This window comes from Protopterus annectens, chromosome 11.part0, assembly GCF_019279795.1.
Source record: "Protopterus annectens isolate FY-2018-M chromosome 11.part0, PAN1.0, whole genome shotgun sequence".
Classification (NCBI taxonomy): Eukaryota; Metazoa; Chordata; order Ceratodontiformes; family Protopteridae; genus Protopterus; species Protopterus annectens.
The window spans coordinates 293,677,898-293,700,005 of NC_056745.1; the positions used below are offsets into that span (position 1 = coordinate 293,677,898).

Genomic DNA, 22,108 nt, shown 5'->3' on the forward strand with positions numbered 1-22,108 from the left:
GTCATGGCTGATCTAAAGGAAGCCTCCAGTGCATCATAGCCGCATTTTATAGAATGGTTACTAACTTGCTGAATGTTATGCACCATTTCCTGAACATATTTCTTATCTAAAGGTTCATCAGAGGACAGTTTCTTAGTTAACTGATCAAGCATAAACTCCTGATATTGGATCATATGAAATTGACAGTTCAAGGCCCTAGCTGACAGAGTAGCAGAGGTGTATACTTTTTTACCCCATCTCTCTAAGGACCTAGATTCCCTTTCAGAGGGGAGGGGATTTTTAGTAGAGGTAGATGCTACTGCCTTAGGCCCCTGGGAGATAGTCTCGGGATCTGCAAAAGGAGCCTTGTATAAATGGTGATGGGTGTCCGGGACCCTGTAGAACCTATCGGGCTTAGCAGGGGCTGGAGGTAAAGAATCAGGAGCAGTACAAGCATCATTAAATGCATCATCAACAACAGAAAGAACTGGAGGTATAGCTAAAAGGTCCTAAGCCTTTTCCTGGAGTCTGAGAAATCTTGGCCCTGCCACTGAAATTGTTCCCTCATGGCATGTAAGGTTTCCCCAAAGGAAAATTCCTCCGGTGGAGAGGCAGAAGGGATCGACTCTTCAGCATCAGAGTCTTCGTAAGGAGAATAAGGAGCCTCTGGAGGGTCTGTATTGTCTGAATCATCAGAGGAATCATCCGTGGACACTGGCTCAGGGGGCTCTGCTCTAGGTCTCTTCTCTGGAGGTGGATGAGAGGCCCTGTCTGGATGAGGTTGGGATCCCCTTATTAAAGAAATGAGATCCTCTGCCAGAGAAAACATTTGGGAACTGGAGCTGGGCCTGTGAGAGGGGGGCTTAACAGGCACAGTCTTAGTAGCTTTGGCTGCTTTAGCCCTGGCAAAAGCCTTAACGGACATGGCTGCAGGAGGCCTAGCAGCTCCACGTGCAGGGGTTGATATATCCAAGGGAATAGTGTCCGATAATTCCTGAGAAACCACAACAGCAGGTTGGATTTCAGAAGCCGATTCTACCAGGTTAGAAGAGGCCTCGGTAGAAGGCATGGTTTCGGCTGAAGAAAGAACCGCTTGCTCGGTTTCGGCCGAAACCGAGACACTCGCGGTTTGCTTAACCGCGGTTTCGGCCGAAACCGCGGACCATGAGTGTCGGTCCTTTTCTTTGCGTTTTTTGGTAATTTGTGTAGTCGGAGGATCCGACGGCATAATATAAGCAAAATCAGAGCCGAAAAACTGCTCAGCAAACTCCGACCGACGTCTAAGCATCCGTCGGTTAAAAGAAGCACAGGCTAGACAAGCTGCTACGTCGTGGTCTGGGCCTAAACAAGGTAAGCAGTAAGAGTGGAAATCTTTATGAGGTATTTGTTTCCCACAAGTTAAACAGTTATTCACTTTTTCTGACATCGGCTGAGGCAAGAAAGAGTCCCCAACGGGGTACTTAGCTTTTAGAAGTCTTCGAAGTAGTATTCGGTAGTAGTAATCTCTGGATCTGACCGACCGGCACTTGCGAACAGCTTCTGCTTCGGGCGCCACACGGCAAGAAAGACTGAGGAAAATGGCGTCGGCTGATGCCTTTATACCCGAATAACTGCAGCTATGACGTCGGGTGAAGTGCGACACCAGCCGAAGCCAGACCCAGACTTTGGAATCCGGCTGACCGAAGGGCTGCGTGACGACAGGACAACCCATTTTTAAGGACTGCAGATGCATCCTTGAAGGACATCCACACCTGCTGAGGCCAAAAGCGAGCAGTAAGGATAAAGGTGGCCTTCAGGCTGCGAGCTTTGTGGAGCACTACAGGAATGAGGGGTATAGGAGGGCAGGTATAAAGGAGACCTGGAGGCCAGTCATGAACCACAGCATCCCTGGGGACTCCCCTACTGGGAGGATCAGGGCAAAATACCAGCTGAATTTGTGATTGTGAGAGAAAGCAAACAGATCAAAGCTTGGACGACCCCAGTGAAGGAAAATCTCTCACAACATTGAAGGATTCAGGGACCACTCGTGAGTCTGTCTGCCAACAAATTGGACACACCAGAAATGTGCGTAAGGAGAAAGAGCCCTGAGGACATCGCCCATTCCCACACCCTCATGGCCTCACAACAGCTCTATAACCCAGGGATCATCTACCCATAGTGGGAACCATGGGTACAACTGCTAAAGAGGAGGACTGGTGAAAACTGAAGCCACACTGTAAGGTCATGACACATATAGACTGCAGTGCCATTTCCACAACAGATTTACCTCCAGGAATGCAGTCTGTTTCCTTTCCTTATCACTTCAGTGGTACCCTGGCAAAGGCCAGAAGCTTCATGTGAAATTGACATGCTTATCCCCTCACTTGGTACCTTTGCTTTCCACAATTCTAAGGGTAGCAGACTAACCAAATGTTATTCACCCTGCCTCCACATCTTGGATGATCCAGTAAACCCATGGTTGTACTTTTAGTCATCATCTTCTCTCATGATACAGACTATTCTGCAAAGTCAGTGCAGGTCTTAGGTCATTTGGTGCTTCATGCACTCCAGAATGCAGGAACTTTTCCAAGAAGCAAACTAACACAGACATCCTAAGTGTGCAAGCTGCAGAAAAGTGCTAGGGTGAGCTACTAGACATGCTACCAGTGTGGCATGCAATATCAAGGTATCTCTTGGTGTCAAGCACCACTATCAAGGTATGGGAAAAATACTGAACTGGAATGTAAAGAAGATGAATTTTATCGCAAACCCTCCAAGCAGAATCCCCTGGATAGATCAGTGTGTTCCCTCAGGTCAGTCATACAATTGTTTCAGACTCCCACAATGAAGACAGATTATTTCTGAAGTGATCTCTCAAGTGATCGAGGTAATGTACAAAAGCATCCAGAAAAGGATACATTTTCATTTATATTAGAAGTGGGTGCATTACAACATGCTTTATTGTCATGGAAGTGGAAAACAGCAAAATCAAACAATTCTGCAGACAAAATGTCAAACATGTACTATTCATCAGCATGTCTAAGTTAAACTTATGCACCCATGATATGCCCTTAATGTTGGTAATCCTAGTTCAGCTCTTATAAGGAAGGGGGGGGGGTTTGAAGAATGTGCGTGGTCACCAAGCGCAGTAGAAGTGAAACTTCTGTTCTCTTCAGAGCCACCTATCCCCATACGGACCAAGTGACTCACTGTCTGGTCTCCCCGTATATCAGTTGAGCTTTTGACACCAATCAAACTCTGAAGCCTCAATGTGCCACCTGCAGCTTCCGAGCACCTGAGCCAGGTGCACAGGCAAGGGAAGGGGTAGCCAGACCTTGGACTTTACCGTACCAGTACTGAAGCAGGATCAGCACTGAGTGCAAGCTGGACAGTTATGTTACCAAGATAGATGGAGGATTGGTGGACATCATCAACATCACTAGAGGACACCATTCTCTCTCTGTGTCACTGCTGCTGTAGTTGCCACCTTCTTGGGACCAGGAGTAACTGGGGCTGCACTCTGGATTAACTTGCCACGCTTGCCCAGTGGCTGCTGTATCTTCCAACTGTAAGTGTCACAGGTTTTGGAGGCTTAGGGCTGGTGGGAGGTCTGCGTTATGGATGGGGGGGCATGCTGTTGGAACTTTACTTGTTGTGCTTTCTGATGGATGATTCACTGACTGCTGCCTGGATGGATAGATGGATGGATGGATTGAAAGAATGACTGACGGATCATCGGCTACCTGTTCTGTTGTTGTGCACTTCCTCCTTTGACCATGTGTGACCGGGGTTTTCAGCTGCAGTAGCACTGTCTTCAGCCACTGATCACCACCTGTCCCTGAGTAGAATTTCTCATATCCTCATTTCATGCTCTTAGCCCTCTCAGTACCGTGCCTAAGGAAGTTTCACTTCAAAAAGTAATGCAATAAATTACATAACAAGCATGCTTGGCATGCAACATACTCAAGTAAGCATTTGTTTTTGTTAAGTGGGCAGGGTAGTGGACAGTTTTCTGCCACTACAGAGGGTAAAATGCCATTATACATTAGCCAGCGAAACTACGAGTTTGGGCAGATTACTCAGACAAAACCCAGACAGTCACTAGAAGTTAGACTGAACACTGGTCTCTAGAGCCATAGCTCTCAACCAGTTAGGGACAAATGTCAGTTAGGGTCACCCTCTACCTCCTTGCTTCTCTTTGGCCAGTTGTGTCCTGTGGGGAAAAAAATGAAAAATGGCAAATGTCCTGAAATATTAGGACAAAAACTTGTCCTACGTTTTCTTTAATAGTTGTGGAAAACAATTATTTTGTATATGAAACACAGAAATATTGGAAACGGCATAAACTTAAATGCTGTAAAACTAAGGTTTTATTCTGGCAAAAAATGAAGTCCTGTACTTTGCACTGGTTATGTGTATGGACATTTGAAAAGGTGGCATCCCTAATCTCAACAGAATTAGGGACACATCCAGAAATAATCAGGGACACTTTTAAAATATTAGTACTATTAACATGAGACACTGGCAAAATTGGAAAATATGAATTAATTTACATTTTCTGAAGTAAAAGAACTCTATATCTCTCTAATTATGGTCATTATTAATTATGGATAATTCACCACCATTTCTCCAAAAGTCACCACTTTTAGGAGAGCTTAAGATGGACAGAACTAAAATGTGAGTCAAAACAAGGAACGTCCATGTAATCAGGAACATTTGAGTGATATCTCTAGAGCTGTGAGACAGAAATCCAAGTACTAAGCCGCTGTGTGATGAAGTATTCAAAGTATGAAACAATCCTTAGGATGTTCCCAGTAGCATACTGTAAAGATGTGACAGAAGGGCCTGCTTTAAAGTGAAGTTTGCAAAGCAATGCATTTTTGATAGAGCAGACATAAGGCCACTTACAACAACAATTGTCAAAAGCAGACTTGCGTTTGCAGGTCTTACCTGTGCCCATTTGTTCAGCCACAGTATCTTTCTAGTTTCTTCCCTTACCCTAAATACTTGCCAATATTTAGTAAAGTGGCAAGTGTGTGTGTGTGTGTGTGTGTGTGTGTGTGTGTGTGTGTGTGTGTGTGTGTGTGTGTGTGTGCGCGTGCATGTGCGTGTGTGTGTGTGTCTTGCTAAAGAATGGCGTCCAGCAGTGATGCAGTGATTATGTGCCTTTACTCTTCTTCCTTTGCTTAAACAATTACTCCTCTTTCTCTGTTCCAACTCCCTCACCCACCCTAAACAGGATAAAGTGAATATCAGAAAATGAATGAATAAGAGTGAAAAGTAGAGTTAGATGAACTAAAGAAGCAAATGACTGGTAGATGGCAAACAGTAATTTAACATCAACTGTAAATTACTTCTGTGAATGATGTGAGTATGGGATTATCTGCATATTTCCGTTGAATAGACATTAGAAGGTGTGCTTGATACTGACCAGCAAAGGTGCTAACACCTGAAAGAATAAACCATTATTTTTGGTTCTGTCCAGATGTCTTATGGTAAGAGTTTGAGAGGTATGGTCAGCAGGTACGAAAATCTTTCAACAGACACTGCTGCTGCAAGGGGTTTGCTAGTTCTGAAACTGCGAGTGTGTGTGTGTGTGTGTGTGTGTGTGTGTGTGTGTGTGTGTGTGTGTGTGTGTGTGTGTGTCTTGCTAAAGAATGGCATCCAGCAGTGATGCAGTGATTATGTGCCTTTACTCTTCTTCCTTTGCTTAGACAATTACTCCTCTTTCTCTGTTCCAACTCCCTCACCCACCCTAAACAGGATAAAGTGAATATCAGAAAATGAATGAATAAGAGTGAAAAGTAGAGTTAGATGAACTAAAGAAGCAAATGACTGGTAGATAAGCAAACAGTAATTTAACATCAACTGTAAATTACTTCTGTGAATGATGTGAGTATGGGATTATCTGCATATTTCCGTTGAATAGACATTAGAAGGTGTGCTTGATACTGACCAGCAAAGGTGCTAACACCTGAAAGAATAAACCATTATTTTTGGTTCTGTCCAGATGTCTTATGGTAAGAGTTTGAGAGGTATGGTCAACAGGTACGAAAATCTTTCAACAGATACTGCTGCTGCGAGGGGTTTGCTAGTTCTGAAACTGCGAGTGTGTGTGTGTGTGTGTGTGTGTGTGTGTGTGTGTGTGTGTGTGTGTGTGTGTGTGTGTGTGTGTGTGTGTGTGTGTGTGTGTGTGTGTGTGTGTGTGTGTGTGTGTGTGCGTGCGTGTGTGGTTGAAAAGCTAAAAGAGAGAACGGAAGTCAAACTCTGACCTTAGTGGGGAGAGTTTGACTTCCTTACTAACATTTCCCTTTTCTGTTTCACTCAGAGCTCTCACACCGTCCCATAAGAAGTTTCATTTCAAAAGCTAAAAACTAGGTCCAAGTATTAATGATCAAAAGTTAGATCAACTTGACCTGCTGAACCTAAAGTTGTGAGAAACATTTAGAAAGTCTTCTCCCCTAAGTACTTAAACACAAATACACACATGAAGCTGATGCAACTACAGCACTATCTTGACCCTTCACCCTTGTTGATATGAAACCAGCTACCACCCACTTTGTTTACGTTACATTTCATAAAGAATGGCCAATAAGGAACCCATCTGCTCACGTGATATTCCATGCCACATACCTGCTTTATCCAGGAAATGTAAAAGCTAAATAACCTCAACTTTTTTACCTCTTCATATGTGGCTAGGTCAAAAACAAACCTCCTCAGATGCCTTGTGGTGCTTCAGACTTAACAGGCCATTCTGTTAAGTCTGAGCATGTGAGACAAAAGATGAGGCATCCACCACAAAAAGGATCACAGCCGAAGTTTATGAACGTTTTTGAAGACAACTGTTTTCAAATGAGCTGTAATCCGGAATGGTCTGATTGTCTTCTAAAAAAGACACTCTCCAGTGCAGTTTTATTAATAAAACAAATACCATTTACTTTTGACAAATAAAATAATAAACATGCATAATTACTTACAATAATTCCTTGTTTTTGCAACCTCTTGATACCTTCACAATCTTTCATATTGTAAGCAACAAATTCTTCTCCTTTATTTGACAAGTACATCTGTCCATTTGTCAGACATCCATCAATACTGCAAACAAATAGCTTAACTTCCTCTATCTTCTCTTTTCCAAAATAGCCATACCTAAATAAAGGAAGAAAAAAACATGTTTAGATTTGTTTTCTTTCTGAACTAAGTGATTAGGGGAAAGTAACATTTGTATAATGATCTCTGGCTATATTAAAACAGTTTAAACATTACAGAGTCGCAAATCAAGGAAACAGCAGCAGTTTTACACATAGATCAGATGTGCTACAACAGAAACAAAGATACAAACGCATGGACATGGAAATACCACAAATTACACACATTATGGGCACGTTTGTTACCATAGCAGTAAATTTCAAGAAAAACATTAAAGGAACCACTTCTAGGCAAGTGCTCAACCTGCAAAACATTCCTGTGGCAGTCTAGAACAGTCTAGAAGGGCGTGTACCTGTTGACATCTTTTGCCATCACCAAAAACAGAAGAGCAGGTACCCTACTCCATTCCACAATCCTTCTTTGGAGACCGTACTAATTGAAGACAGAACTAAATTCATTTTATTCTAAAGAACTGGTAAGCAGGCAAAAGTCTACCTATGAGGGGAAAAACAGTAGGAAAGCCATCTGAGACAAGATTACCAAAGGCATGGTGCATTAAGCATGACATAAACGAAGAACACTCCTTTATGATACAACATGTTTTAACAGCACTTATGGGGATGGTGGTGACAGGGAAAGCACTAGTGAAGAATGATCACATGACACTGCAGCTCACTACAAGACACACAACACCAAGCTTTACAGTGTGGGATTACAGGTAGGTAGATTACTGGAAGACTTGAGAATATAGTGGTATGAAAACTGAAAATTAATAAAAGAAAAGAATGGACTAAAGTGAGACACAAGAACAGCTTATGGAAAGTAATGCAGGAAGAACATGTTAGAAAAGACAAAGCAAAAGACCAATATAGCTAAAAAGGGAGATCAGAAAAGTGCCAACATCAAAGTGGCTAACACAATGTTATATACATACTCAGCAAAAGGAAGAAAACAAAAAAAATTACTTCCTTCAGTAGAGACAGAAAGAATAAAAGTAGGAATACAGACAAGCAAACTAATGAAGAGAAACTGAGGATGGATCAGATGACCTTTCTTCTAGTGTCTTCAGGAATTTGGATAGTGTTGGACTTGCACAACTGTACTGTCTACTGTCAGGACGTTAGCTTACCATAAGATTAGATGTTTGAATAGATCTCTGTTGCAGCAGCCATAACTGAATGGAGCGCATCCTGCCGACGATATCGGGTATCTGGCCAGTCTACAAAGCTTCAGCCTCCTTAACTATACACCAAATATCCACATGAACTTACATGCTGGTTTAAGACTGTCATATGGGCCTGGCAAAATTCCGAACTTTTTTGCCCTGGACAGACAGAGTAAAGCATAAAGTTCTAAAGTATAAATGTTATGTCATGTTAGAAGAGCAAAAATAAAGAGAGATGCCAGGGGAAGTACAGAAATAAAGGTGGGGTGGGGCTGCTAGTACTGCAATAGTGATCTATATGAACATCTACTTATAACTTCGCTTACACAACCGTACTATGCAGATCATTCGATCACTGTTGCAGTACCCTTAAGCTATATGGAAAAACTGCCAAAGCTCAAGAAGGGTGGAAAGAGAAGTCTAAGAAACCTTGGAGAATAGCTCTAGCAAATCATCCCCTCACTTTGACAGTGGAGTCAAGCTTATAGTACTTAGAGAAAGTGTGCACCAAAGACCAAGCAGCTGCCTCTGAAATAGTTCTAGAGTCCATCCTTTTCCAATATGCCCAAGAAGTAGTGACAGCTCTAGAAGAGTGAGCCCTGACATTCTGAGGGTGACTTTTGACAGTTTGAGTAACAAAACTGAATAGCCTGGGGCAGATATCTAGAAATGGTTTGCAGAGATACTAGCTGACCATTTTTTATTACAATCAAAGGAAACAAAGAGTTGGCTAGAATTCTGAAAATCTTAACTGTTGCGGATGCCTAAAGTATGAAGAACTCTTTCTCCTCTGTTTTTGAATTTGGGGAAGAATGCACGAAGATGAATCTTCTGGTTTAGAGTAAATTCTGAAACAACCTTTGGTGTAAAGGAAGCGTTGGTTCTGCAACTAGCCCTGTCTTTACAAAAAAAAAAAAAAAAAAGACTGAGAAGATATAATGGTCTGCAATGCAGATATCTGTCTAACAGAAGTCAGAAAAAGCAGTAAAGCAGTTTACCAAATATTCCTAGAATTTATAAACTCAAAAGCCCTGGATCAACTGGTCAACACTCCCACCAGAGGTGACAATATATTGGACCTGGTCATCACCAACATGGGTGACCAGTGTTCAACACCAGAGGTCAACCCCTCGCTGATTAGATCTGACCATAAACAAATCACTTTGGATATCCACAATCTTCCCCACCTCTGGACAAGGAAACCACCGTGAAAAACTTTTCAAAAGCAAACTTCACGTTACTTAAGACCAAGGTGGAAAGTTTCAAAGCCCCCATGCTAAAGGATAACGTTGTCCAAGCTGCAAAATCCTTTACTAATGCATTCTACAGGCACCTACAAGAATGCATGGATCACGCTATCCCAAGCAAAAACAAGACTCACTCCTCCAAGAAAAGGAAACCAGTCTGGTGGACCCCTGCCATAAACAAGCTAAACAATAGAAGGAGGAAACTAGTACAGAAAAGAGTAAAATCCCAAGAAGGGAAGACATCCCTGATCAATATCAGCAAGAAACTACAATCCCTCATAAAATCATCCAAGGCGAGCCTCGAAAGAAAAATTGCCAAGGACTCCAAAGATAACCACAACGCATTCTTTAGCTATGTCAAGAATCTAAGTGGCAATGCTCAGATCTGCTCGGAGTTAGTGCAGAATGGCACAAAATACACTGAATCAACTGATATCGCCAACATCCTGGCAGACAGGTTCAGTTCAAACTTCACCCCCCTCTCACCTTCAAAAGGGCCCATAACCATACCAGAAGAAAGTAGAGCCCCTGAAATCACAGACACTCAGGTTAAAACAGTCCTCTTCAAAGCCAAAAACACAGCATCAATGGGACCGGACAGTGTCCCAGGCTGCATCCTACACGAGCTCAAAGACGAACCAAACCCTCACCTAAACACACTGTTCAAACTCAGCCTCTCCACAGGCTATGTACCCATAGAGTGGTGCACAGCAATGGTTATTCTGCTCCACAAAAGTGGAGCCACAACAGACCCCAGGAACTATCGCCCTATAAGCCTGACTACCTTGGTCTGCAAGGCTATGGACCACATCATCATGGAACTCATTAACAGAGACATTGAGAACCTCCAAACACTGGACCCTACCCAGTTTGGCTTTGCTAAGGGCAGATCAGTTTGGCTTTGCTAAGGGCAGATCATGCCTCCTAAACCTGGTGGACTTCTTTGAGACAGTTCCCAAAGCAATAGACAAGGGAAAGGTGGTACACACAGCCTACCTAGACCTCGCAAAGTCCTTCGACACCATTCCCCATTCTGTTATTATAGACAAGCTCACCAGCCTGAACATAAACCCCTACGTCACAAGATGGGTTGCCAAGTGGCTCACGGACAGAATCCACATGGTGAGAGTTGCAGAAGCTAGGTCTGACTCTAAACCAGTTACAAGTGGCGTTCCCCAGGTCTCAGTCCTAGGACCCCCCCGTTCAGCATATAATTCTCAGAGGTACAGGCAAACAAAAGAGGACTACAGCTGACCAAGTTTGCAGACGACTGCAAACTAGGGGCTATAACTGACTTTCCGGCTGACACAGACACAGACATCCTTCAAAAGGGTCTCACTGAGACGGATACCTTATGTCAAAATCATGGCCTCAAGCTAAATGCCAAAAAGTGCATAGTCATCCCCTTTGGAAAAAACAAAGTACCCACAAACTACCACATAGGTGGTAGTCCCCTAAATACGGAAGACGTAATAAGGGATCTGGGGACCCAAGTAGACAGTAATCTCTCCTTTGATAATCACATTGCCAAAGTGGTTAGAAAATCCTTCTATGTGGACCACCTAATCACAAAAGGGTTTGCATTCAGATCAAAAGAGGTCATTGTGCCCCTCTACTCATCAGTCATCAGACCCATTATAGAGTACAACGCCCCATTTGGTATGTACCTTTCAAGACACCTGCAACAGCTGGAAAGACCACAGAAGTACGACACCAAGAGGATCACTGGCCTCAAACAGATACCCTATGCAGCTCGACTGAAGAAACTCCAGCTGTACTCGGTTGCATATCGCCTACTCAGAGGTGATCTCTGCCTGACATACAAGGCCATGTCCAACCCAGAATTGATGGACATGGTCCACCTAAAGAAAAACATATCCCTTCAAGCCACACGCTCTAGGGATCTAAACCTCATCACAACATTATCTAGGGCATGCTGGAGGGATAGATTCCTGTCCCAGAGACTTCCTATGCTTTGGAATAAGATTCCAATCTACATTAGGCAGAGCTCCTTGCTAGCACTTTAAGAGAAACATTGATGAGTGGATGGGAAACAGAAAGTTTACCCCAGGGATCACTTCAGTGGCTCTGCTGGACAGAGGTACAGGGAACTAATCTAAGGGGGCGGCGAAAGCCAACACATTCTGGCTAGGCTTATGAATGCCTTTGGGCAGATAGCCTAGTACCTACCTATGAACCTAAGAAACGCCAGAGAAGAGTCTGCTGAAAGTTTACAGAGAGAGAGAGAGAGAGAGAGAGAGAGAGAGACATAATTAACTTCTCCAGCACAAAATTTAGATCCTAGGAAAATGCCGCCTGTTTTCCAGGTCATCTGGTATGTAATACTCCTTTCAAAGACTGTTTGACTTGGAGTAAAGAAGAAAGGGGAAGATCCAGTGGCAGGCAGACAGTAATAGCCAAAACGTATACCTTAACAGAAGTGTACACAAGGGTTTGAACTGAGCAAGTCACATGAGTACTGAGCAATCAGAGAAGCACTCACTTGAGATGGGTTTTGTTCTCTGTTATGGTACCAACTAGAAAATCTTTTCCATTTGTAAAAAATAATATTTGTTAGTAGTACATTTTCTTGCCTCCTTTAACACCTGTTGCATGTATTCAGAGAAAATGGTACCAAAATAGGATACAAAATCTATCATCCTTACAATTAGATGGAGATTTTGAATTTTGAAAAGGATGACAGATCCCCGACCTGTGTGAGGAAGTCCACTCTGTGAGGCAGTTTCTCTCCCTTCTCATGCACCTGATCATGGCAAGGTTTTCTGGGCCAAATGGGAGTCATCTGAAACATATTTGGCAGGCTCTTTTTTATCTTTAATAGGATTATGGATGTCAAAAAAGGGACAGAATGCATAAAGGAGCATTCCTTCCCTGAGGAAAGAGAATGCATCTGTTTTCTATGCATTTTTGCAAGGAGCCCTGGAACAGAACAATTTCAGTTGTCTCTTGAGAAAGGAGGTAAGCAGATCAACATGGGCAGTTCCCCACAGGTGGACAATTTCTTGGGAGGCCGCTGGGTGTAGCATCCATTTGTGATGATCTACTTTGGATGTGTTTAAGAGTCTGTTACTATTGTTTTCTACACTGACAGAATGTACAGTTCATGCACAGTTAGGTTTTGCTGAATTGCCAGATCCCAAAGCAATCATAGCTAGTCTGCAGAGGGGATAAGATCAGATTTCCATCCTTGTTTCTTTAAATACCTCATCACCATGCTGTCGTCTCTTATCACACACAATGGTCCAGGTGTCCACAACTGAGTTAGAACTTAAGAGTTTTTATTAGTGTCATCGTTTCCTTGAGATTTATGTTTTAGTGTCTGAAATGAGGCTCCCACATTGTATTTACTTATTTTATTTTACATTTGTTGAATGGGAAGGTCCGAATGGATACATGTCAATTTTCAGCAGAGGCCTGGGGAGAAAAGCTCCAAGGTAAGCAGTTTAGATTAAAAATACAGTATTTACAGTAGTTAACATGCCTGGATCTTGATAACTTGAGACCCACCCCAACACGAGAAGTCTGAGATGTCTGTGGTGATGGAGTGAGAAAGAGTTGGAGCGAGAAAGTAGGAGACATAGACTTCAAACAGAACCTGGTTGGACCACCAGATGACATCTTTCTCGATGTTTTTTTGTTTGATTAAATACTTTTATTCTATTATCACTTGGGACATAATTTACATTTACACAAAAGTAATCAAATTTTATTAAATTAACATTAACAAACATACTTCACATATATTGCTATATGTCATATGACTTAAGCAACTTGACAAATTATTCAATTGCTGCCCCTTTTTTAAAACAAGAAACACCTTTATTAAACCATCACTTAAGATGTAAGCAATCATATTTACATAAATGAAAACAAACCACACTGACACAATCCTAGTTGCAAGCAGTTTACCTCACAAACAATAATGACACACTTCCAGCTGCAGACATTATACATCACTTACAATCTACCCAATCATTTTCAGTCAAACATAACCTAGCTCATTTAAGTCCTGCCTTCTTTTAAACCTCATTCCGCCCCTATATGCATTATTCCCACAATTCCTATTTTGTCCTATGAAGTTTGCTCCTACTTTTTTCTAAAGACCTCATTCTAGTTGTTTTCTCTCTGTTACTATACTCATTACTTCTAATATAGTCAATTTAGATTTTGATTTCCATTTTCTATTAACTGCTTTTTTGGCAGCCACCATAATTAAAAAAGTAAAGCCAGCAAAACTTGACCCAGTTCAAAAAACTGAAATTTAATTCATAAATCCATAGAACAGCAAAAAAATGCACAAACCGGTTTCGGCTGGTATCACATACACAGCCTTCATCAGTGTAACTCAAGCAGAATCAAAGCTGTCTATTTATACACTTAACACAGTTGTTATTGGTCAATCCTAGAGTTTGTCATTTAACCCTGGTGAGAAAAGACCGCCCAGTTTAATAATCCACTTTTTCTCTTTAGAATTCAACAGAGAGTGCCAACCAGTTTTGTTAGATTTTTTGCCACGAATAATATCGATGACAGTGAAAAGAAAATTAGCAGTTGGGTGTGTGAGTTGATGTTTGTATAGTGCATTGTTTATTCTGCCTTTTTTAATGTTGCTGATATGTTCAGATATTCTAAGCCTGAGTGGCCTTGAAGTTTGACCTATATAAAAGGCCCCACATGTACATGTTGCTAAATAGATTAGCCAATCAGAACTACAATTTGCGAAAAACTTAATATCATATACCATGGGGGAGTTCCTACTTGTAAATTCCTTTGTTTTAGATATCTTGGGGCAATTAACACAATGTCCACAAGGATAACATCCTTCGGCAATGGTGCCAGTAATGGTGGTTTGTATAGGTTCCAGACTTACAGAGTCATGTGAATGTTTGTAATGATTAAAAGTACTGCCTAAATTTCTACCTTTTCTAAAAGAAAACAAACATTTGGGAGGAATGATGGAAGATAACTCGTTGTCATATACTAAAAGATTCCAATGTCGATGAATGCTCTGGATAAGGGCATCAGAATTCTTTCCATAGGTAGTGGTGAATCTAATGGGATGAGAAGTTGAGACAGTATCAGATTTGTAGGTCAGTAGATCATCCCTCTTCATATGTCCAACTTTGTGTATTGCGTCAAAGACATGGCCCATCTTGTATCCCCTGGTCCTGAAGCGGCTAGTCAAATCCTTGCTTTGTTCATGGTAGGATGTTTCATCAGAGCAAATGCGTTTGAGTCTAATAAACTGTGACTTTGGAATATTTTTGGATATGTGTGGGGGATGAAAGCTGGAAGCATGTAGAATGGTATTATATTCCGGGTGTTTCCTGTATACTTTGGTACCTAGGGTGTCATCAGGTAATCTGTTGATCAAAACATCAAGAAAAGTGATATTGTCATGATCATAATGTAAAGTAAACTCAATACCCCATCGATTGTTATTGAGATATGCCAGGAAATTATACAGCTCATCTAATTCACCCCTCCAAACTGCCCAACAATCGTCAAGGTATCTTCTCCAAATATCAAGATGTTCCAAGTAAATATTACGTTCAGAGTTGTAAATCAAATCCTTCTCCACATAGGCCATGAAAAGATCTGCAGATTATCAATGATACACAACTGGATCCGGATTGGTGGATGTGTACTTTTGACGCAAGTGCATTATATACAAATATTCCTCATTCTGGTGGCTTAGAAGCTTTCCTTTTGGTTAGATGCTTCGAGATTATATTCATGTGAATTCAATGAATTTCTTTTGGATATGGCATCTTATGTTTTGAACAACAATGTCTTCTTCTATCAAGATGTCTGCTACTGGCAGACCAAGGGTACAGCCATGGGTTCGTCTTTCGCGCCCATTTATGCGGACCTTTTCATGTCCTATGTGGAGAAGGATTTGATTTACAACTCTGAACGTAATATTTACTTGGAACATCTTGATATTTGGAGAAGATACCTTGACGATTGTTGGGCAGTTTGGAGGGGTGAATTAGATGAGCTGTATAATTTCCTGGCATATCTCAATAACAATCGATGGGGCATTGAGTTTACTTTACATTATGATCATGACAATATCACTTTTCTTGATGTTTTAATCAACAGATTACCTGATGACACCCTAGGTACCAAAGTATACAGGAAACACCCGGAATATAATACCATTCTACATGCTTCCAGCTTTCAACCCCCACACATATCCAAAAATATTCCAAAGTCACAGTTTATTAGACTCAAACGCATTTGCTCTGATGAAACATCCTACCATGAACAAAGCAAAGATTTGACTAGCCGCTTCAGGACCAGGGGATACAAGATGGGCCATGTCTTTGACGCAATACACAAAGTTGGACATATGAAGAGGGATGATCTACTGACCTACAAATCTGATACTGTCTCAACTTCTCATCCCATTAGATTCACCACTACCTAAGGAAGGAATTCTGATGCCCTTATCCAGAGCATTCATCGACATTGGAATCTTTTAGTATATGACAACGAGTTATCTTCCATCATTCCTCCCAAATGTTTGTTTTCTTTTAGAAAAGGTAGAAATTTAGGCAGTACTTTTAATCATTACAAACATTCACATGACTCTGTAAGTCTGGAACCTATACAAACCACCATTACTGGCACCATTGCCGAAGGATGTTATCCTTGTGGACATTGTGTTAATTGCCCCAAGATATCTAAAACAAAGGAATTTACAAGTAGGAACTCCCCTATGGTATATGATATTAAGTTTTTCGCAAATTGTAGTTCTGATTGGCTAATCTATTTTGCAACATGTACATGTGGGGCCTTTTATATAGGTCAAACTTCAAGGCCACTCAGGCTTAGAATATCTGAACATATCAGCAACATTAAAAAAGGCAGAATAAACAATGCACTATACAAACATCAACTCACACACCCAACTGCTAATTTCCTTTTCACTGTCATCGATATTATTCGTGGCAAAAAATCTTAACAAAACTGGTTGGCACTCTCTGTTGAATTCTAAAGAGAAAAAGTGGATTATTAAACTGGGCGGTCTTTTCTAACCAGGGTTAAATGACAAACTCTAGGATTGACCAATAACAACTGTGTTAAGTGTATAAATAGACAGCTTTGATTCTGCTTGAGTTACACTGATGAAGGCTGTGTATGTGATACCAGCCGAAACCGGTCTGTGCATTTTTTTGCTGTTCTATGGATTTATGAATTAAATTTCAGTTTTTTGAACTGGGTCAAGTTTTGCTGGCTTTACTTTTTTTGATTTGGCTTTCCCTGAGCCGTGCATCTGTTTCCGGGCAAACTTTAATTGGTCCATGACTAGCCACCATAATTAGACACAGCAAGGCCTGACCATGTCTAGGCAATTCTGATTCTGTTGCATAGCTCAGAAAACTCACCTCCCTTGTCACACCAATCCGCCTACCCAGCATCTTCGACAGTGCTTCCTCGATGACGTTAACAGGAAATTCGAAGGTTAGAGGATGCAGATACACAGACTTTCCATATTTCTACACCCTTAACTTTCCCATTCTTCTAAGCAACTACTTGCATCTTATGTTCTGGTCCTCATTCTTTACCTTAACTCCTACCTGATGTATATATAAAAAAAGTTTGCAATCTACCAATTTACTTTAATTTAGTACATGTTTTTTATTTTACCTACCTCTTTGTACTTATTTTGTATTTATTATTGCATCTACCTCTCTGTACTTATTTATTATTTAATTATTATTAATGTCTGCTTTAATACTTTTTTTTATCTTGTTCCTGTAAATCGTCTTAACTTTCATGTATCATTTGGAGCTTTTCTCCCCGGGCCTCGATTGAAAATGGGCTCCTGATCCAGTCGGACTTTCCCGGTAAACAGATGTTAAATAAATAAATAATATGCTGGACTCAAACCGAGTTAAGGAGCCACCAAAGCTTCTCCATGTGGAATCCAGTAAGTGGTGCATTTAGGATGGATGAGACCATATAATCCAGAATCCTCAGGAATTCCCTTACTGTGGCCATGTTTTGATGACACAAACTTAAGAAACGGTAATGGTAAGACTACACTTTGTCTGGGAAGAAACACTGTCATCAGAGAGGTGTCCAGAGGACAACACAGAGAAAATATCCTGTGTACAAAGGAAAAGCATAACTTTTTCAGATTTAGCTTGAAGGCCAGATTAATGAATACATGCACAATAAAGTAGAGGGATACCAGAATGTCTTGGGCAGAGGAAAGTGTGGGAAGGAAATTGTTTAAGTAACAGTAAATGTGAATGCCTTGAAGTCTGCAGAATGCAAAGACTGGGGTAAGGCATTTCATGAAGACTCTTGGGTGATGGAAAGATCTAAGGATAAAGATGTAAACAAAGTGCAATACCAAGGCAAAGGATCTCAGGAAACATCTGCTTTTTGAAAGTAGGAATGTGTAGGCAGGTGTCTTTGAGGTCCACAGTGTGACCAGAAAAGTCTTGATGACAGGATAGGGAAAAGGGTTTGTAAGGTGAGCATTGTGAAGTCTGGAACCAAGTAAAAGGTATTCAGCTGTAAAAGGTCTAAAATAGGTGTCCAGGTACTTTCTTTTTTGGGAATCAGAAACATTCTTGAATAGAAGCCTTTCCATTGTTGGGATGTGGGAACTAGCTATATCACTCCTTGGGAAAACAAATCCAAAATGATTTGCGGGAGCAGATGAATTTGTTTCTTTGGAGGGAGGGTATGTCCAATAAACGTTGTAACCATACTGAATAATTTTTACAGCAGCAGAGGTTATGCATTTCCAAACATGAAGGCAGCAGAAGACTACTTGCAATTTGGGAAGGAAAAAGTACAGTTGTGTACACTTACCATAAATGTAGATGTTCGAGTGTATTCACTGTTGCAGTCATTACATTTGGGTTATCAGCCTGCAGGTAGCCATCAGCCGGCCTGAATACCACAGCCTTCAGATTTCTGCGTCGGATGCTCTCTCTTCTTCCATGACGTCAGGTCGTCAGAGGTATAAAACATCCAGCCGACGCCATTACATTAGTTTTTCTTGCCCCAGATGTCAGGTGCCCCCACACTAGGAAGCAATTTTATGGCATTGTACACCCCCATCAAAAAGCAAATACACCAGAAAAAATAAATATACCAAACAAGAAGGAAAGGTAGAGCCAAGAGAAGTCAGGGGGCTGGAGGGAGGGTAACCAGGACTGCAACAGTGAATACACTCGAACATCTATATTTATGGTAAGTGTACACAACTGTACTATGTCCTTCATGTTTCACTGTTGCAGTCATCACATTTGGGTTGATTCCCAAAGCTAAGGAAGGGAGGAGGAAGTTAGAGAGCATTAGGGCCAGATATTAAGCCCTACAAGACTGCAGTGGCAAATCCAGCTCTGGATTTAGAAAAAATAGGCATGTGGTAATGCTTGGTGAAGGTATGTACAGAGGTCCAGGTAGCAGCTTCTAGGATGTCCCTGTGTAGGGACTCCTCTGAGAAAAGCCACAGAGGTAGATGCAGCCCTGGTGAAATGTGATCTTATCCCCTGTGGGGTAGGTTTTCCATGGTGCTTGTAGCAGAAATGAATGCAATGGGCTACCCATTTGGAAATGGTTTGCTTTGAATGGCCTTCCCCTCTGCCCCTGCAGCAAAGCCAACTAGCAGCTGTTCAGATTTTCTGAGAGGCTTAGTCCTGTCCAAATAAAATCTAAGTTGTCTGTGCACATCCAAAGAGTGTAGTATTCGTTCCCCTTTGTTTTGTGGATTAGAGAAAAAAAGTAGGCAAATGAATGGACTGATTTAGGATTTAAGGCCACACTAGACACCACTTTGGGCATAAAGGAAGGATAAGTCCTGAGGGAAACCCTGTCCACATGGAAGATAATGAAGGGTTCCCACTGCCATGGGAGCCTGTAATTCAGACACTCTTCTTGCTGAAGTGATGGCTAGAAGGAAGGCTGTTTTCCAAGAAAGGAATTTCAACTCTGCTGTTGCAGCTGGCTCAAAGGGGGGAAGAGTGAACTTTTCCAATACAAAGTTAAGGTCCCAGGCTGGAGTGGGAGCTCTCCTGGGGGGGGGGGGGGGGTCTTAAATTTTTGGCCCCTGTACGGAATTGTTTTAGCAAGGGTGAGAGAAGAGGGGTGGCTCAGTATTATAATGTGCTGAAATGGCAGAGACATGAATTTTAATTGATGAAAAGGATAGGTCCTTGTGGAGCATTTCTGTTAAGTACTGTAGAATATGAGGTAAGCTGGGCACCGTTGTGCCCATCCCCTGAGCCTGGCTCCAGGAACAGTATCTTTTCCACTTTTTAGCATAGGATTTTCTAGTAGTAGGCCTCCTTGCCTCCAGAATGACATCCAGCACCTGCTTACTGAGGGATGCTAGAGGAGAGCTCAAGGAATTAGCCAGGCTGCAAGATTCAGGGTTTGAAGCGGAGGGTGCAGAATCTGGCCCGCCGGCTGGGACAGCGAGGAAGGGGTGTGAGGCAAGTGCCATGGTTGCAGCAGTGTCATACTGCAGAAGAGGGGATACCAGTGCTGGCATGGCCAGTCTGGTGCAATCTGTATTGTCTTTGGCTTGTCCTGTTTGATCTTTAGTAGAACCTTAGAGGAGAGGCAGAGGGAGAAAGGCATAAACCGAGAGGCTTTCCCAGGTAAAGGACAGGGCATCCACTTTCCAAGCTTGCCTGTGGGGAGTTCTTGTGCAGAATTTGTTCAATTGGTCATTCTGAGGGGAGGCAAAAGTACAGTTGTGTACACCTACCATAAATGTAGATGTTCGAGTGTCTTCACTGTTGCAGTCATGACTGTAGGGTTCTCCCCTGCTGGCAGGCAGCCCTCGGTCGGCCAGAATCCCAAAGTCTGGGTCCGGCGTCGGCTGTTCAACCATGCTCCCTGACGTCAGAGCGCCAGGAGTATAAAGCTGACAGCCGACGCCATCTTCTCCAGTTTTTCTTGTCCCAGATGTCAGGAGTCCCAAAATGAAAAAGGTCCCATAACCTATGCAAATACACCTCAGAAGAATGGTGAAAAAAGGAACTACACAAAAGTAAAAACAAGAGGGGACAGGAGGGAGGGAAACCCAGACTGCAACAGTGAAGACACTCGAACATCTACATTTATGGTAGGTGTACACAACTGTACTATGTTAATCGTGTTTCATGGTTGCAGTCATGACTGTAGGGTAGAATCCCAAAGCTGAAAGAAAGGGAGGTGGTCATAAAGAAGAAGGGGCCGCTAAAAGGCCCTGCAAGACTGCAGAGGCAAAGCCTGTCCTAGACTTAGAGTAGAGAGGTAGATTGTAGTGCTTAGAAAAAGTATGCACTGAACTCCAAGTTGCAGCTTCCAAAATGTCTTTGGTAGGAACTCCCCTCAGGAAGGCCGCAGAAGTGGCAGCAGCTCTGGTGGAATGAGTCCGTATACTCCCTGGGATTTGCTTTCCATGGTGTGAATAACAAAATCTGATTCCATGAGCAATCCATTTAGAAATGGTCTGTTTTGAAATGGCTTTACCTTGGGAACTTGAAGCATAAGAAACAAACAATTGTTCTGATTTTCTGATGTCCTTGGTTCTGTCCAGGTAAAACATAGTTGTCTGTGTACATCCAAGGAATGTAAGATCCTTTCCCCTTTATTTTGAGGAGTGGGGAAAAAGGTTGGCAAGTGGATAGTTTGATTTACAGCGACTTTGGAAACCACCTTAGGCATGAAAGTAGGATTAGTCCTCAAAGATACCCTGTCTTGATGAAAAATAATATAAGGTTCCACAGCCATAAGAGCTTGTAACTCTGAAACTCTCCTGGCAGAGGTTAGGGCTAACAGAATAGCTGTCTTCCAAGATAAAAACTTGATGTCAGAAGAGGCAGCAGGCTCAAAAGGAGGCAAGGTTAGTTTTTCCAAAACATAGTTGAGATCCCAAGCAGGAATGGGAGGAGATCTAGGAGGTCTTAAGTTCTTAGCTCCTCTGAGAAACTGTCTCATGAGCTGGTGGGAAAAGATGGGAGGGTCTGTATTATAATGAGCAGAAATAGCAGAGGCATGTATCTTAATGGAAGAGAAAGAGAGACCCTTATGTAAGAGATCTGTCAAGTAAAGTAAAATTAAAGTAATATTAGGAAGAAGAGGATCAGAATCTTGAGCCTGCATCCAGGAACAAAATCTTTTCCATTTTCCTGCATAAGATTTTCTAGTGCTAGGACGTCTGGCTTCTAAAATGACATCCATAACCTGCTTGAGTAGTAAAGAAGAAATCAAAGGTCCTGGATTAACCAGGCTGCCAGGCAGAGAGTTCTGACATAAGAGTGTAGAACCTGACCCTGATGTTGGGACAGAAGGTTCGGAGACTGAGGTAAAACCCAAGGGGGCTCCAGGCATAGGTTTTTAGCGTCAGATACCAAAACTGCCGAGTCCAATTTGGAGCCAGCAAGATTATCATCTTGGGCTTGTTCTGTTTTATCTTCAATAAGACCAGTGGAAGAAGAGGAAGAGGCGGAAAGGCATATCCCGAGAGGTTCCTCCAACTGAATGACAGGGCATCCACTTTCCAAGCTTTTCTGTGGAAATTCCTGGTGCAAAAATTCTGTAGTTGATG

General features: G+C 42.1%; 1 protein-coding gene across 2 annotated transcripts in view; it reads right to left on the reverse strand.

Moving 5' to 3' along the window:
• Window positions 1-22,108, reverse strand: part of CMAS (cytidine monophosphate N-acetylneuraminic acid synthetase) — a 433,399-nt gene that overhangs the window by 44,108 nt on the left and 367,183 nt on the right. For both annotated transcript variants that reach the window (XM_044087790.1, XM_044087791.1), the window contains exon 6: window positions 6,936-7,107. In XM_044087790.1, the coding sequence (XP_043943725.1) occupies window positions 6,936-7,107 (172 nt within the window). The remainder of the gene's footprint in view (window positions 1-6,935; window positions 7,108-22,108) is intronic.